The 19,255-nt window shown below is 37.9% G+C and overlaps 1 protein-coding gene across 1 annotated transcript in view; it reads left to right on the forward strand.

Moving 5' to 3' along the window:
* TRIM24 (tripartite motif containing 24) overlaps positions 1 to 19,255 on the forward strand; it is a 58,451-nt gene that overhangs the window by 13,019 nt on the left and 26,177 nt on the right. The window contains exons 2-4 of the mRNA XM_027654400.1: positions 7,803 to 7,921; positions 15,927 to 16,074; positions 18,353 to 18,485. Of these exons, the coding sequence (XP_027510201.1) occupies positions 7,803 to 7,921; positions 15,927 to 16,074; positions 18,353 to 18,485 (400 nt within the window). The remainder of the gene's footprint in view (positions 1 to 7,802; positions 7,922 to 15,926; positions 16,075 to 18,352; positions 18,486 to 19,255) is intronic.

The raw sequence follows: 19,255 nt of genomic DNA on the forward strand, positions 1-19,255 counted from the left end.
TTGACTACATTTGTTCAGAGTGGGAATTTTCATCAAATATTTTTTGTACATTTCATTGTCTCTGTCCCTGTCAAGAACAAGCTTAAAAAAATAAATCTAGAAATCCCTTAAATATTGCCAGGTTAAAGTATTTGTTATATAACAGTTTTAATTGTAGCACAGATTAAAAATGTATTCAGAATTTATTGATAAATACATACTAAATTCCTCTTTCTCACTGTTGAGTATATAAGTCCTGGGCATTTTACTTGTGTGGTAAATGGGCTATTACCACATTGTCATTGAAGAATATATTGAAGAGACACTAATTAGTTAAAAAAATCTATTTTTACTAACAGTCAGCTCTTTTTCTTCTCTCTACCCTCTTACTCAACAAAATTACTTAAAGGCAGAACCTAGTATTCTAAATCAGCATATTATTTACATGTATTTTTGAACATCCATTCCTTGCACATACATTTTACAGAGTCCTCCATTATTTGGTGCATCACTGTAATCTGTATTTTGAGACAGTTTGAAGAAAACATAATAGAGGTGTTTTCATAGTAGATGACTTCTGAACTCTTAAGTCTGTCCTTGAGGAGGACTTCAAAATAGATATCCATGTAGCAGAATACAGACGCAGTTAAACACTCCAGGTAACAAGTTCATGGCTTTGAATATTGACACTTCAGAGATTTTAACTGAGTTTTCCTTTGGAGCTGAAGACTGCAGTTTGTTTGGGTGCAGAGATCTTCTGTGTGCTTAAACAGTGTTTTCCACCAGGAATTTAAAATCACAATAGCAAAGATATATGGCATAGAGTAGGCAGGTAAGTTGAGATGCAGCTGTCCAAACCAGAATATCTTCTGCCAGTTCTGGGATACCTGTGATATTTTAAAAAGGGCTGGTAGCTGTACTGCACAATCCACAGGAGCCCTGTTTCCTCCTGGAATAGTAGCTGGAAGCCAGGCAGGATATCACCCTCAAATTAGGTATGTCTGTTTAGGCACCTAAATTGCTCCCCTAAGGCCTAGTGGCTTGAAAAATGAGGAGCAAGAGTCTAGTTTGCCAAGTTTGATAAGTAGTTTCCAGTTATTGAGCAGTGATCATATTGAGAACAGGAGGAGACTTGTGAAAAAACAGATTGCAAGGGTGCATCTGAGCACTTGAAGAGGGAGTAATATGAGCTAGCCAAAGGCCTTGGATTGCATTATCATTGCTGTTTTGAATGACGTTTATACTGAAATACTCTGACTAAAACCCATTACCTACTGCTCTTTCCACTACTGCTTCTAACTTGATTCCCTTAGTATGTTTCAGATTCTTAGAAGTTACTTTTTGAGAGTTATTTTACCTTCACAACTGCTTAGTGTTGATGGGAACGTTATGGTAGCTGGGGCTAAACAGAGGAAGTGAGTGAAACAGTCAAGAGTGTCGTATGTTGAAGTATAGTTTTCATTCTTTCAAAAAAGGATTAAAAGGAAACAACTCTCAGTGCCTTCCAGACAGGCTTGGTTCTTTGGATTGTGACTGCCCAAATGATACTGTGCTTACCTGCTTTTTTTCTAAGTATCATTTCTGGTAATAGATGCATTGTACTGTAACTACTGAACTATCAGCTGGTGGTAGATGAGAACTCGAAAAAATGAAGACCAGAGTATGAAATTTCTTGCTACAAAGAAATGACTATTAGCTGTGTTGTGCTTGTAACTCTAAGATATGGGTCCATTTCCTTACCAGAGATTTTTTTTTTTAATCCCAGTAATTGATAATAACATGTTAACATGCTGCTATTCAGGAAGAAAGGTACTAATTTCCTTGTTCCATATGCTCATGAATACAATGGACTTGAGCACTGTTGGTAAGATCCTAGAGCGTCTGCAAAATGGTATTTCAGTAGAATGTGTACATCTAAACAGCATTAAATCCACTTTCAAAATGTTATTTCAAAATTAAATACATGGCTGCTCAGAAAAAATGATGGAAGAATATCACAGAATGTTAAAAATCCTTGCATGTTGTATACCTGAATTCATTACATACCACTTGGAAATACTTGACAATTTCAGGACTTGAAAGAATGTATTTTAATTTTGATGAAAGAAATGCTCATCACGGTCAGCAGTGACAATTGGCTTAATTGTTGGTAGCTTCTGCATCATTGTTCAAGCATGTTCATTGCAAGACAGTGAGACTTTTTGTTCATCATCTTGTACTTAAACATTGTCTATCCCACAATAGCAGTGTTTCCCTTTGTTACCATTATGACACTTCTTATAATTGTGTTGTTGAAGAAAATGTGTTGGACAGCTCTGGATGTGAATATAAACTCTCCCTTCAGAATTTCTTAAAGTATTCAGAAGTGGCTGGAGAGTCAGTCCTTGCAAAATTTACAATTTATGAAGTCTAATATGCAATATCTGAAATGTTTGAAGATTGGGCACGTAGAGCAAAAACAATGAACCATTTCACAGAGCAGATGAAATATTTTAATTCAGCTCTGCAGTGCTTTCCAAGAAAGTCAGTGCACTGCAGCATAAAAACTGGCCTGTAACACTCTTCCAGAGGGGGGATTACAGTAATAGTCTTTGTCTGGCTTTCATTTATTTACATTTTAAAGGATTTAAAATAATTTTAATTAACAATTAATGAATTATAATTTTAATAAACTTTCTTGCTAGATTGGTGGTTGGTTTGAATGTTTATACCTTGGCAGTAGGTGCCAGTTTTCCCTCGAGATGTGCCTGCTTGTTGGTTTAACCTATCTCCCCTCCACTAGCAGCAGCAGGCTGTCACAACTAGATGGGAGCAGCTTTTTCTGGAACAAACTGGTTTAAAGAAGTTGCCAATTTTGCAGCACCAATAGCAGCTTAATGAGAAACAAGAGGAAAGCAGTAATTATTTTAAAAATTGATTCAGACGTTATTGCACATGATATCGTTTCTCAAATTAAGTTTTCTAAGTGTTTGTTTTTAACTGGGAAACATGACCTGTGTAAATATGACCAGTTTACCCTCAACCCCATGCATTTTAATGAAAAGCCTTGCTAGTATTAATGGTGTCTGTAGACACAGTGAGAGAAGATTCTGTAGGTCAACATTGAAATGCCCTAATTTTCTGTATAGTTAATGTTAAAAATCTTATAGCCAGCACTGCCTCCAGTCTCTGATGTACCTTTTATTAATATTAACTAGCCTGTCTGGTTTTTTAAACATTTTAACTGCATGTGTGATTCACTGTTAATATTTTTTGTTCTGAAATCTGTATAGTTAGAATTTCAAACAAAACATATATAAAACGGAGAAAATTGCTGTACAACCCCCTAATTATTTATTCTGCAATGACTGTGTCATTACAGGTGAAATTGCCAGTTGCTTCCAAGCACTTAATTTAATTAAGAGAGCTCTCTTTCAGAAAACTAGTGGATTTTTTGACTGATTTGTACTGAAGAAAGGGAACCATTAGGTCCTCCTCTTTTAGTAAAACACTTTGCATCTACAAACAAAAATACCTTCTTGGATCTACAACTGATCATCCATTGGCTTTATTAAATTGGCTCTGAAATGTGTTCGCTACAGTGAAGACGCAAATGAGCCAAAACTGGGGCAAACCAGAGCAGTCTGCTCCTATTGTCTTGGGATGCTTCAGTAGTCTGGAATGTACTCCCAGGAAACTGGGAGCCGAGTTGGAAATAATACTGTATATGCCATAAGTCTGTTGTGCTGAATGGGCTGAGATGCCCTTTCTGTGGATGCAGCATGTAACTTGTGAAGATTAAGAATGGGCCATGATTTTCCCTACCTGCCTAAAATGCAGGCTAGCATTCCTTGGAAGAGGCCCACATGATGTGAGCCTGTAGCCAGTGGGAGCTGTTACGGTGGAAGCTCTTCTATCCTGGCACAGCCCCATTTAATCCACATCACAGTACCTAATCGAGCTCATTGCATGGCATTGTTACTTCTGTTAGCAGTGTGGTGTCCTGGCCTGGTTCAAGCAAAGTCTGAATATAAAATTCCACAAAATTGGGGTTTGCATGAAGAGATGCTGCTAAGAAGGGTGGAGGTCTTCCCCTCTACTCCTCCTACTCGGGAGCCACATGCTGTACAGCTGCATAAGCAACGCTGCTGGTGTTAAGATCTGGTTATTGAGAGATACCTCTGTCCAAATTAAGGTGCAAACAAGACCATATGCCAAAGTCAATAGTATGTATTTTATTTAACATTGAATATGAGGTATAGAGGTAGAAAGAAATAGAAAAAAGGGGAGGAGGAGAAAGAGAGAGATCAAACAGATGGTCACCACCCGTGGATCCAGTGGCATCCTGTTGATCCTTCTTCTCCCTGGGCTTCTTGGTGGGGGGGGGTCCCAAGGTCATTCAAAAATTTTCACTATTTATACATTTCAGTAAACAAAGGAATTAATGCTCACTGACTGCGCAGTTCTCTTATTCTGTTGGTTGAATGATTGCTTCACGCGATCTTCCCGATCTTCCCCTGACGGAATAACCTTTTACCCAGCTGGAGCTGATTTCCAGTTGCAAGCACAGTTGGCTTTCCTTGCAGCCCATAAATTCTGCATCCTTTGTGTCTACTACCAGTGATATGTTCTTCTCCCTAAGCTTTGTTTCCCTCCCGCTAGGTCTGAGTTAACACTTGGACAATAGTACCACCTCTATCTTATCTCAAGTTCACGAGGTATTACAGTCCAAGTTCCAGATATCCATGGAGGCATATTCAGGAAGGGAACTTCCGTGGTTGTTGGTGGTCACAGATGCCATCTGTCCCATAACCTGGAGTGGTCTTTGTTTGACCAGTGACATGTGTATGAGCAGTTGCTTCTTTACACAGTTTGCCACAGTGGGTATTTTTGTCCAGATACGTTAACCAGGATCTTACCTCCAACAGGCCTGGACTTAGCGCCATCCTGTCACTCCATTCTGTGCTTATCTCATGGCAAAGTCCTTCTGTGGCCCTAACAGTGTTTGAGACAGGCAGCTGTGCTGTTTGACTCCCTAACCTGGCACAAAGGAGCAGATGAAAATGTGGGATCTGATCACTTACTGTTCTCACAGTTATCATGATGGTGATTATGAAACTTCTTCTGAGTTAGGTAATATGTTTTCACCTTCCCATTGGAGCCCACTGTAAATGCTTGCTCCATTAAAAAGAAATAAGAATCTTACAAAATTACTTTGACAAAAATAAACCCTGACCCTCGAGATCTTTCACTTAAATCCACCATCCTGACTAAACCTGGTTTAAAACTGATGTGTAGCAGTCTCCAATCCAGGATTATAACAAAAACAAACTTCCTCTCACACAGTGGCAGAAGAAAACACTGACTTAAGGCTAGACAGCATAAGGAATTCTAGAAAAAGATTCATGAGGATTTTGAGAGTTGTAGGCAGTTTTCCATTTTTCCTTCTCCCATCTCAGCCTAGAATTTCTGAGTGATCTCTTGAAGAGGTAGTTTGCAGTATTCTGTTGGTGATAATGGAAATGAAACATTTGTTTTATGTGGATACATTTCCTAATTTCTCTCCTTCCTTGCCCTCCATATTTGCAATTCAGCTGATTTATAGACTCCGCTTAATGCTGCTGCTCAGTTTCAGTGGTTCCATGTTTAATCTTCAGTGGTGGTGGTGTCCTCTTCCCATCCTTCTGCTGCTTCTCGTGTTGCTTCAGCATAGGCAGTAGTGCATTTGGTCAGTGAAGCAGAACAGGGGATGAAGGTAAAGCTTGGGAGAGCAAGAAAAATACATCCGCGTCAGAATGTCTCATTCTGGCCAACCCATCTCCCCAACACATGCAAAGACTGATGCCAAAATTTTGCCCCAAGAAGGCGCAGAGAACTGCTCAATGACAAAGTTTTTAGTCTTTAAGCAGCGAGGTATTTATTTAAAGCAACGTTGGAGAGCAACCAGCTCGCACTGGACAAACTGCTCTGCCTCTTCAGCAAAAAACCAGGATTATATACCATTTTTACAGATGATTGCAAAATTTTCACATACATATTCATATAATTGCAACATCTAATTATAATATTCATAATAGGCGGAGTTTGGGCAGAGTCTGGGGTGGAGCCATCCTTTTGGGGTGATGTTTGGTGGTCGTTCCTGTTTCTTCAGCCTCAGGGGGTCGTATTTTTACTCCTCTTCCTCGGCTGAACTTTTCAAGTTTCTTGGTTTTTACTGACTTCATGGTGAATTTTGCAAGACTCTTGGACTCAAGCCCCCATTTCACCCCTTATCTTACTTATGTTAGGTGCGTGTGCATTCTTTTAGTGTACAGTACCACCTAATCTTTAAGCTCTGGCAGTACATCCTAGTTAAGCATTGGCAAACTCGACTTTTGTTTATACCTATATTCTGAATTTAACTCTCTACCTACTTTCTATGTCTTGTTTGGCTTCAAGACTGACTCAGTCACTTGTGTTGACTCGCAGCACTGGGCTTTGTCAGGGTCAAGAAAGAGCAGTGAGGGAACAGGAAGAGGGTGGTTTGTAATTGGGACTGTTGAAAAATGTAAAAAATAGTCTTTTTTGGCAAGTGTGTAGCTTGAGTATTGGGAGATTTATTTATTGACCCTTGACTGTGGTAAATTGATTTGCTTAATAAAAGGAGAAGTTCAGTACTTGGAGTTCTGTTAGCTACCTGACATACCAGAATTGGATTTCTTAATGATCCTTCCTGATTACGGTATAAAAAATGTTACAATAGTTGTAGCCAAAATATAGAATTTGTATATCAAAGGAAGCTGCGCAAATATGTGTTGATATGCAGAGTGGTAAAATGGCAGTTATAGTGAAACCAGGCTTAACATCATAGGAGTTCAGATGAAAGTAAAATGCCTTGAAAACAAGTGGAAAACTGCTGGCTGAATTTCCAGAGTGAAGAATTGCTTCAGTAAAACTGATAGACTTTTATTATAGCACTGCTTTGTAGTGGTTTGGCAGTTAAATCTCAAGCATCTGTTGGAAGAATGTGCTAGTGAGACACTCATTTTCTTCAACCAGGAAAGGTGTCTCCTTTAAATTGTTTATATAGGTCTTTTCAATTTCAACCGAGTCTACTCACAGCTGAACCCCAAGTTTTGAACTTGACTTTGTCCTTTTCATACTTTTGAAAAAAACTAATTGTTTAACCCTTTGTGTTCCTGGTTCTCAGCTCTTTCTTCATCCTGGAGCCCAAGTATGTTATTGTCTTAGAATTGTACCCCAGTGTGTCTTGCAGAGGAGAGGAGGGAGAGGACCTTGATTGTTTGATCCTTTGTCTTTCTTGCTTGCTTTCCCTTTCCTAATGTGAAGGTAGTCACAATATTAATACAGGTCTGCTCTTCCTCTCTACAGCTTGCCTCGTTAATATTGAATGTGTTACATTTCTGTGTCTCATATGACATGGTTGAAGGTCATGTCAAAGTGCTGGCGTGTACGTGTGTGTACGTAATACCACTCAGTGTCATTAATTATTCCACACTAATAAGTGTTTACTTTAATCCATTCTATAACAACAAATTATCAATGGGAATACATTATCTTTAGAGTAAAGGAATTAATTTTTTTATAAGATTAAGGCAAATTCTTTATGGGATTGAAACAAAAAGGTGTTTGACCTTGGCTGACAGAATATGTCATTGAGGAAGAACATATAAAGGTTACTTCAGTGATTAATGAGAATTAGCTTATTTTTTCCCCATACCTTATTAATGGGAAAATATTAAAACATCCTGTCAAAAATATTTATCCTTGTAACCTGTCTTTGTAGTTGTTTAATATATCTTAGCTTGTGCAAGCATAATTAGATATTTTTTTTCCCCCCGCAGTCGGTGTTATCCGCTGTCCAATTTGTGGTCAGGAATGTGCAGAGAGACACATCATAGATAACTTTTTTGTGAAGGATACCACAGAGGTTCCCAGTAGCACAGTAGAGAAATCAAATCAGGTAAGTACATTAACATGTAATCAAGTTAACATCTTTTGCATGTGTATGCATATCCTTGGCTTCTTGCTGTGTGGCCTTTCTGCTGTTCGTTCAGATAGAACTTCAAGTACTTAGACATCACATGGGGTAGCTACTCTAGAAAATCAGTTAAATCTGAAAATGCATGTGAAGAAGGTGATTATCATACTGTAAACTATTTCAATTATTGATAGAAAATTTCATCATGATAGCAGAAGGTAAAAGTAAGGAATAGGCAGTAGAATGGGAATTTCTATACTTTGGACAAGGTACTTCAGGCATTCTTAAGCAGGAACTCAAACAACACTGCATCAGAAGATCTCAGTGTAAAATGGAATCCTCTAGTGAAATCGACTTTATTTTTCTTATCTCAGTATGGACAAAACAGTGCTAAATAGCTGGAGTCAAATTGCCAAGGAAGAGGCTCAAAATTCTAATTGGGGAAGATGGTATGTTTTAGGGGTTTCTTATTTGGTTTTATTTATGTAGACTACCTCTTCTTCGTTTTGCAGTCGAGTAATAGCCATCTCATAAAAGCTGCTTATCTGGAAGAGTTGTAATATTGGTGTGATTTTTTCTCATGATGATTTTCAGGAGGCAAGTACTAGTGTGGAAGCTGTACCAAATGAATAATCACATCTATGTAGGACCACAGTTCAGTAATCTCTGTTATCAAAATATTGCATGTCTTCATTTTTAGCTAGTAAGAGAGTATATCACGTATCTCTTTACTCATAAACTTTTTATTAAACTCCAGGAACTTATTGTAAATAATTCAACCTCTTTGTATGGTGCTGCATTGTTTGTAATAGTAGTACAAAAAGGTTGCTATGTCCACGTCGCTTGCATTTCAGCTCATCCTTTAATATTTGGATGGTGGTCTCCTTTTATTTTGAAAATGGCTCTATTTTCCTTTCCTATTTTAGGGACATGTATTATTGGCTCTTGATTTTTTTGTTTGGAGTGCAATGTCTTAGAGGTCCTTTACAGTGTATTCCGGTTATTTCAAAGATTAGTTGAAATTTGTGCTCATCTATGTGAATGGGCACATCCCTTGGGAACAGATGAAATTCCCCAGTCAGATTTGTGATACCAGCTCACTGAGTGCTGAAGGCATAACTGTTGTCATCATCTCCAAGGAGCAGAACTTCTGTCTGGAAAATGTTAAACTGTCTTCAGCTTATAAGGAATTTTGAAACTGGATTTCTGAGAAAAGATAGACCTTACCAGAAACTGAAATTGAGTTGTGAGTCTCTGGAAGTACAAACAGTGTTCTCGCAATGTAGGACTGTTTGACCTTTTCTTTTTTTTTGTGTTTGGGAAGGGGGAGGTGTTGGTTTGCTTTTTTGTTTTTCCCCTGGGTGTTGCTGGAAGATATATGAGTTTTGCAGATGGTTGTGAGATTTACACAGTCTCTCAATACTCTACCAGTAAGATCAACAAAATGCATAGTCCCTGTTGAAAATTTGTTAACTTTTATAGTGACTTTAAAATTAGGATGAGAAGCAAAATAACTGTGTTATGCAGAAGCAGTCCTGAATTATTTTGGGGGCTGGGGGCTGTACCATATCCTCTGCTTAGTTATACAGTAAGTCCTCTAAGATAGCACTTCGTGGAATGGTGATAATAATGGATTTTTTCTTTTTTCTCAGGGGTGGTGACTTATTTTGATGTCTCTGCTCTCCCCGCCCCTTCCCCTTTCCCCTCTCAGTTTTTCTTTCCTTTCTGTGGAAGTTAAGTGGGAAATTCCATCCACTGAGTGGTGTGAGCAGATGTCAGGGAGGTTCTTGAAAGCCTTTATGTTTCGTTAGGATCCCTTCTCAAACTTCGCTCTTACTCTTCCATTCCATATTTGTTTCTCCCTCTCCCTAACACAAACCAGCAGTCTTGCATTTAGAAAGCAAGTCTGTTCTTCAGCTAAGTTCCCTGGCTGAACTAATCACACTTTCTGCAGCAGTTGAAGGCACACCAGCAGACTTCGTTGAACCAGCAGAATAGGACATTCATGTGCTTTTCTGTTGATTTTTTTATTAAAAAAATGGAGTTAGATGTTTGGTTAGATGCCTGCTAAGTGAGCATTCACCTTACCTCTTGGAAATGAATGATGTGCAGTTCTCTTTGTTTGAATAGATTTATTTTGGTATGATAATGACAGGTTTCCTACGCTCCTTTGTACGTTGACATGAAAAAAGCTACACAGTTCTGAAAACCTCTCTGTTTAGGAACAGCAAAGTTAAATCAATAATAGTTAAACAGATTAGTGTCCTGTTCAAGGGGGAATATTATGAGGTTTAAGGATGATACAGCCTTCTAATCAGCCTGTCTTGTTTTGCCTTTGAAGGAGGAAAAAGAAAAAGAAGATTTGCCATTAGCAAGATAGGCAACAGAGCAGAGGAATTAAAGTGGAAAAGATACTGACATTTGCAGGATATACTGGATCAGAGATTCTGTCAAAAACTTTGGTTATTTTATAGAATTTTTCTACTGAGATAGTTAATTTGTCTTTGATAGTTTGGCAGCTTTGTCAGGATGCTTTAGAAATTAGAATTGGAAGCAGGCCATGGGTTCTATGCAAATAATGTAGCTTGGAACCACTGATCTGTATCTGTATCTGTGACTAGCCTCTATGTGTGTGTTGTCAGGAAGGACTAGTTTGTTTCAGTTCAAGAGAAACTGCAAAAGATCTCTTTAGAATAAAATGCTTGGTTGTTTCAGATTTAAAATGGTACAAACACTAAAATAATTTTTAGCATATTGAATTAAAACTGTAAGAGTGAATGTCATATCATGGAGCGAGCCTGGCATTGTGGGATGAGAAAAATAACTGGAACCCATTGAAATGCTATCTTTTTATCTAAAATGATGTTTATCTTAACCTGATTTGGGCAGTTCAGTACCCTACTTAAATGACTGTGCTTTGTAGCAATTAGTACTGAAAGCTTCAGGAGAAAAAGAAGTGAGCATAAAGAAAGTGTAAAACTCCCCATTATGTATTCCACAAGGGCTTTCCTGGCTAACACTAAAGAATTTTGTGCTGACTATTAGCATAGGAAGCTTTCCAGAAGGAAAGAAACAAACAGGCAATGCAGTTGTGATACTCTTGAAAGTAATCATTGTAGGTTGTGGACAACTAGGACGTGAGTACTTCAAAAGAGCAGATGCTTTGTAATTTTTTTCACATTGTGATTTCTTGAAAGACTTGGCAAAATTATCAGCTTCTAAAGAGAAGTTTGAAAATAAAAATTAATTATACTTCATTTGTAAGAATCAGCAGAAAGCTGAAGCAAGTGCTAGATTTGAGTAAGACTAAAGGATAGACAGGTGAGGGAAATTTAGGAACTTTAGAGAAATTTGGGAACTTTAACAGAAGAAAATTGTTTAATGTGTGGAAAACCATGAAAGTAAAAATGAAATGTGAGATTGATGCGGCAGAGATCATAGCAATAACATGGGTGTTGGTGCAGCATATTGAGCCTCCAGTGCATTTTAGTCTAGGTCCTTATTCTCATAGCTTCTGTGTCCAAAAGAGAACATGTATAAAAGTATTTGTTATTTTACTTTCTGTATCTTTACCAATTACTGACCAGAGAGTTTTAAATATTGTAGTGGGAATGAAGAACAACTGGGCTTTATGTGAGATATTGGGAATGTAGTAACAAAACAAGGTATGAGCTTAGACCTGATACTTGATCCGGATACACAGCAAGTCTGACTGGCATAATGAGGTGATTGATGAGGACAATTTAGAGGAATGTTCTTCTAGATTTCTATGGTGTCAGATGAGCCACTATGTATTTTTCCAAACAAGAACCGCATGCTTAAGCAGCTTATAAAAGCTGTGCCTAAAATATCTTTGAAAGCCAGTGGTTTAGGGCGGTGGTTAATTGACTCCTGGAGCCACAGTGTTGTGGTGTGTGCTTTGGAAAGATGTGGCTGTTGATCGGATGGTGGGGTTAGAAGGATGTTGTTGGTGCGTTTTGAGATATCAACACATGATTGGTATTTAGAGTTACATATAGGCAGGATTGCCCCAAAAGACAGTCGCTGTCTTTGGTGAATTTGTATGTGCCAAGAGATAGTTATATAACTTTTAGCATGGATGGTTTTTTGGATCCTGTAGGGGAAAGCATTGTGTCTAATTTACCCTGGTGAAGTTTGGAGTGTTAGTTCACTGAATATTCATCTGGACTGCTTTGCTCTCTTCCTTTGAAACCTTTGCTTGATTATTTAATCTCTTTAATACTTGAAGTATAGTTAATTGGAAGAGTGGTTAGTTACTGCAGTAGCTGAGAAGACAGGTCTATTACCTGCATGTAAATCTGGGTCTTTTTCTGTTGCAAAAACTTGTATATTTACTTAAAATACTACTTACCTGCAACATGCCGAGTAATTTCTACTTTCATTAAATTTGACTGAATGCTGAATGAACGCTTCCCGGGGTTATAAATACTAGAACTAGTAACTGAATTAAATGTAATTACAAGGAAAACTCAATTAAAAATAAATGCCTGTCTAACTAGAATAAAGGCTTACAGATTAACTAGGGAGAGTTTTCTTTGAAATCTCTGAAACGCTGCTTGTATGAGTCACGAAAATAAGAATGAAATAAGTTTTAGGTTTTGTAAGAGCATAACAAATATTTGCAGTAATTGTACTTCCATGTACTTTAGCTGTATGACTTATCCTAATAACTAGAAATTCTAGCAAAATACAACCTATGTCTGAAAATGCGTATTTCAAATCAGAAGTGTAGAGAAGCAAATCTAGTTTCTACCTAGAAGGCATAGCAATTTTGACAGCTTTTGTTATGATGTCTGTGAAAAGCTTTAGAAATTTATTTCACATCCAGTTGGTGGCTTTGAAGGGTATAAAGTTGGAATATATATTTTTGGGCCTGCAAAGGAGGAGTTTTGATTCATTTGCCAGCACCTGATTATTGGTTATTGAATTACAATCTTCATCTCATTGTACATATAGCAGATCAAACCAGTTGAAACAGAACAATAAAGCATATTGAAAAAGGAAAATAGACAAAACTCTTGGAATCTAGGAAGAATGAATTAACTTAAAAAATTCTTTGAACTTATTTAAATGTGCTGGCATGTAGCAAGTTCATCTGCCTAACTGTGCCAAAGGTGACCTGGAAAGGCAGTTGTGGGGGTTTTGTTCGTTTGATTGTTTGTTTTTTAATTGGGTTCCTACTTTTTTTTTTCCTTTTTTTTTTCCTTTATTTTGTTTCTTTGACTTAAAGTATGCCTGAAAGACATTTTTTTTTCTTTGCTTATATTGTTTTCACTGTTGGTCTTCTTACACTAGAAAACCAAATATCCAGTCTGTTATTCTCCACTCTGACTTGCACTTCTGGTTATCTGGGGACACAGCACAATCATACCTCTCTGGCAAAAAGACTGATTTGAAAACTTTCTCATCCTGCCCAGTCAGTTCACTGCCCAGTCAGCAGTGATGATGTAACTGAGCCCTGGGCTCCGGTGATGTAATCAATCTGGTTTTACACCACATTCTTGCAGAGGGTTGCATTGGCACACCTAAGACAAAAGGAGGGAATTTCTTTTATGGGAGTTTTTGCCAGACAAATGTAATGTTGAAGTAATGCCTCAGTGATACTTGCTGTTCTGAGGGTTTTTTCCCAGGAAGCTGTGCTGAGTCAAGAATACTTTTCTTTCTTTTTTTTTTTCCTAAAATGTCATTGAATTAAAGGGTTAATAGCAAGTGTTGTGGTTTAACCCCAGCTGGCAACCAAGTACCATGCTGCCTCTCACTTTACTTCCCCCTCTTTGCTTTACTTCCCACCCCCCACCTTCAGTGGGATGGTTAGAAGAATTGGGGGGGGGGGGAGGAGGTAAAACTGGGTTGAGCTAAGAACAATTTAATAATTGAAATAAAGTAATATTAAATAATTATAATAATAGTAATAGTAGTAGAAGTAGTAATGGAAGGCAAGGGGGAGAGAGAGAGAGAGAGAGAGAGAGAGAGAGAGAGAGAGGAATAAAACCCGAGACAGACAAGTGATGCCTGGTAAAATTGTTCACCACCCACTGACCAGTGCCCAGCCCAGTCCCTCCCAAGGCAACTTCCCACAGTTTATATATGGAGCGTGATGTCCTGTAGTATGGAATATCCCTTTGGCAAGTTTGGGTCAGCTGTACTGGCTGGCAGAGCCTGGGAAGCTGAAAAGTCCTTGACTTTGGATAAACACTACTTAACACAATGATGTTCTAGTTGTTGCTATCAATATTATTCTCATAATAAATCCAAAAATACAGCACTGTACCAGCCGCTAAGAAAAAACAAAAACCAGCTGAAATCAGGACAGCAAGTAAAAGTTTTCAATATCCTGATTACAGTTCACTTCCTTTAATTGCTTTCTTTCCATTTTCTAGACCTTTTTTTGTGATGTGTGAACCTTGGTATTTCTCCCTAGTCTAGTAGTCTGGACAGGACTAAGAATTTTTATTTACTAAGAGAAGAGGGGGAAGAAAAATCAAGAAGATAAAAAAAAAATATTATTTTGAAAAATAAAACTTTCAGACCTCATTTTTATAAAGAAACAGAGAAAGGGGCACAAGCCCAATTTTTTCTCCTTTGCAGGTCACCTTTAATGAAAAGAAACTGCTTCAAACTCCTAGTGACAACAAGAGGGGTCAACAACCCTTGTGTTGTAACATCATTTCTCAGAAGATAATTGCTTTGAGAGGCAACATGATCCAGAAGAATAAACACAGCATGGGGAATCTGGAACTTCTATGTTCAAATTCCAGTTCTGTCAGTAACTTGCTATGTGGCTTAAGGCAAGTTTTGTGCTAATTTTCCTCTTTTTCTTGAAGGGGAAACTGGGACATAGTTCTACATATGTATTTTCTGTCTACATGGGATGTAAATATTTGCTTCCTCTTTGACTTAATCTATATTTACCTTGTGTGGGTGCAGAAGTTGTTTCGTTGGGTTTTTTTAATCAAACTGAAAGTAAAGCTAAAATCTAAAATTTTCTTCTTTTTGCACCTGCAAGCAGAATTCTGTCACTGTGAACTGTAGGATATTGCAGTCTTCAGATACCTTGAGACTTTGGTTTGCAGCAGTGCTCCATGTTGACAGAAATGGGTGGTAGTTACCTAAACAATATCTGCATAAGCACGTTCACTATTTTTTACTACCAAAATCCTGTTGAATGTGGGACTACAGAGGCATTGTAAAGGAGGAGTAAAAAATGAAATAATGTTATGAACATGTGAAATGGTGTTCAGAATTTTCAAAGTGTTGTTCAAATTGTGGTTCCATAGCAATTTTTTCTTGTGGGTGTGTTGACTCTGGGCAGAGAGGTTTTGGTCTGCTGTCATGTTTGTTTTCCTGAATTAATTTTTTTTTCCTAGATCTCTTGGGTAGAGTCCAAAGAACCCCAGGAATTAACAGACCACAGTTTGAAAATTATTATGCATTGGTTGCAAATCTGTTCTAGAGTAGCTTTTCTGATAAACCTAACTGGAATACTGTCTTTAAGTGGTGATGCAGAGATTCTTGAGATGAACTCTGCTGTGTGTGCTTCATGAAACTCTAAGCAGGGAACCAGAAACTGAAATTAAAGCTACTGTGTGAGCTGAGGGAGGCTTCTAAAATCAGAGCAGTGCTGATCATGTTCTGTCATTAGTAAATATTTCCCAACAACATCTTGCATATAGTAAATATTGTATGGCTTCTAAGGGTGCAGTGACTGGCAGAAAGTAGTAGTTTGACTTTTGTCGTGTCAGGTCAAGATTTTGGAGTAACACTGACAAAATGACCTCTTTCTTTAAAAAGTCACATGCAGTTACTTTTATGCAGTTATTTATAGTGTTCCTGTACCTTGGGCAGTTTTCCATTCTAATTTCACTGTTCTCACAAAACTGTAAAAGTGCACTGATGATGTATGAACAATAGCTTGTATGTATATTCCAAACTTATTTTAACAGCTACCTTTTCTTCCTCTCGTCAGGTCTGCACAAGCTGTGAAGACAATGCAGAAGCCCATGGTTTTTGTGTGGAATGTGTAGAATGGTTGTGCAAGACCTGCATCAGAGCTCACCAGAGGGTTAAATTTACAAAGGATCATACTGTGAGGACGAAAGAGGAAGTATCTCCAGGTAACACACTTGATTTATAATTTCCCAAAGAATGTGTGTCTGCACTGGAAACTGTACTGGACCACCACATTTTTTTTTTAAAGTGATACACTTCAAAAATTGTATTCCTGAATCCTAGTAAATGTAAAAGGACAGATTCATTTTGATATAGCCCTTTGGTGCATATGAATTAGTGGAACCATTTTATTTTTCTGGCTGGTAGTGGATATGTTTTCATAGTTTCCTACCTTCCAGTCACTTATTTCAATTTTTGTTGCTAAAGGCTGCAATCATTTGAGCAAATTATGGTGTTTCTTTGAATCTCCGTCTAAGTGGATCTCTTAATTGATGCCACTAACGAAAGAGAAACTTTATTTCAAGCATTAGATGCATTAGAACATAGCTACTGAATAGGAAGACTTCACTAAGGCTGGGACTAAGAAAGCTGTTTTTCTGTCAGTTTTTTCCTGTCAGATAGGCTGTAAAGTTATAAGAAAACCCTACGGGTTGTTTTTTTTGTAGAAATTTTTTTTACATAGATTTTATCTCTCACCTGAAGTGATTGCAAAGTATTGTCTAGACTTTCGAGATCACTTGCAGAAAATACTTTTTTAGGCATTTGGCTCCTCTAGTTTATCTAGAGGTCTACCAGATGGTTTATATGAGCCTTATTGTTGCATTCTGCAGCAAAAGGAGCACTAATAGATTGTGTTTTTTCAGCAGTCTAATAATAAGCATACCCAGTTAGCAATGAAGTGTGCCAGAATTCATGTTTTAGCTAAGTATCTTTTAAGTTTGACGTATTTTGCCTTAGAAATGAAAGGGAAGTACGCTATGAATTGGGGTATTTTTCCTTAGTAGAATCTAGGATAATTCAGGCTGAAAGAGACCTCAGGAGATATCTAGTCGAGCCTCCTGCTTAAAGCATTCAGCTCAGAGCAGTTCAAGTTGCTCTGGGCTTTATCTGTTTGGACCTTGGGAACCAACAGTGGTGAATGTGGTGTACAGTACAGTCTCCCTGAGAATCTTGGCTGTTCAGTACTAGAAAAGGTTGTACTTCTATTCACTGCGAACCTGTTTTGTTTCCATTTTTTCCCATTGTTTCTTGTCTTTTAGTGACAACAATAATAAACGTATTAGGATGTTGACAAACACTTTACCAGTTCTAATGCATCCATTGGACTTGCATGCTTTTTCTTGTAAATATATGAACTTTTATATGATGTTTATAAATTATTATATATTATTTTAAATATTTGCATTATAATAGAGATGCATTGTCATTCCACCCATAGGGTGAATTTTATATATAATGTGGGATTCAAGTTCTGCAGTCTGTTGCTCAAAAGGTATCTTCCTCCATACTTTGAGGATATGCACTGTATTCTGTATCCTACTTTCACATGGGGTTAGTCAAAAGTGAGTACTGAGTGTGTTTTCAGGAAAGGACAGAAGTAGTGGGTAAAAGTGGCTGTTAGGCAGAACATGACTTGGTGGTAGGAATGGTCTCAGTTCATTCAGGCCTCCTTGAAGGATGCAGATCTGAAAATAACTTCTTCCAGATTTCTTGAAAATAAGTAGATGAATGGGTACGGAAAAAAGATCTTATTGATCTGCAGTGAACGATGGGCTGCAGTGTGAAACCAGTTTTCCCTACAGGCCATATAATCCTCATGAACTTGTCCAACCTGACTCTCAGGAAATTAGACTTTGTTGGTTAAATTGTTTTAAAGAACAGATTTAATTTCTATGATCTGGTGGTGTTTCCTATGCTCTGTAATATTTACTTGCTAGAAACTGAAGAGAGATCCCTCACCTGCTTAGAAGGGGGTCCTGAAAGGAAGTTAGTAACTCCTGCTTATTACAATCTGTATGTTTTACACTTTTGAATGCCTGTGTCCTGATATCCTCAACCCTCCTTTCACCAGTTCAACTGAGAAAGAAGACAGAGCATGAATTAAGTCAGCCATCTCCTCATCTCCATTTAGGAAAGGAACTTCCAGTCGTGCAGTGTTTTGCAGCTGCAGCAGTACTGGCAACTCCTTTTTTTAGGTAGTTTTGTGAGGCCATAATAGATTATGGTAATAGGTTCTAGACATTTTCCATGAGAGAGGGTGCTAGCTCCATGCTGGAGCAAGAGTGAGACATTGCAGTTTAGGCTTACAGCTGTTATATTCTTGGTTAGGTGGCCTGATACACACTTGTAGCGTCTAGGGGAGGAATATGGTAAGAAAAACCAGGAGAATGCAAATCTTTAATAAGTTCAGGAGACTGGCTAACATCTTCCTTTATTCAACAGAGGCGGTTGGCGTGACCAGTCAGCGACCAGTGTTTTGCCCTTATCACAAAAAGGAGCAGCTGAAGTTGTATTGTGAAACCTGTGACAAGTTGACCTGCCGAGACTGTCAGTTACTAGAGCACAAAGAGCACAGGTATCAAAGCAAAGCATATGTTTTATGCATCCCACTTATAGGAAGATAGCTTGATGCAGATTGTAGTTCTAACTGTATGGAATACAGTCAGGTGAAAAAAGTGCAAAATAAAATTTTCTGCTTGGAAACGAAGCTGACAAATAAACAGAGATTGTATCCAAAAGAATGTGACTGATGAGTGTGTGTTAGTTTAGAAAGAAACCTAATTCCTCCAGTTTTTAGTCTGGTGAGTTAAACACAAGACCTTTCTTTTACTGTCAAGTTATTTGGATAGAATTTGTTGCTATGCAGCTCTTCAGAGAGTCCTTAGAAAGCACAGGGGCTGTGTTATGCAACTATGCACTTCTGTGTAATTTCTCAATTTGTCCTTCAACAAGATGGTTATATAACAGAACATTACCAAACAGTCTCAGAATGGAGCAAATGGGGAATTTTTTCTGTGAAGAGCTCTTCCAAAGGAAGAGTAAACCTACAGTTTGGCTAAATTGTACTTTGACAACACGATTTATAACACTCAAATCTTTGTGTTGCTGTTCTTTGGTTGTCTCTTACTGGTCACAGAAACTGAAATGCAGAATTATATACAACTTCTGAGTTCAAGACAAAAATCTTACTGGTTAAAACATACAAAAGTGGTCTGGGACAGATGCACTCTGGTTAAATACTAATGTGCTCTCTATACTTGATGCAACCACCCAGAAAGCTTGTTTGCCTGACCAGGTGAACATCAATGGGTTGGCCACTGTTGCTCCTTGGAACAGGCTAAACAT

Source organism: Corapipo altera, unplaced genomic scaffold, assembly GCF_003945725.1.
Source record: "Corapipo altera isolate COAL_440 unplaced genomic scaffold, ASM394572v1 1, whole genome shotgun sequence".
Classification (NCBI taxonomy): domain Eukaryota; kingdom Metazoa; phylum Chordata; class Aves; order Passeriformes; family Pipridae; genus Corapipo; species Corapipo altera.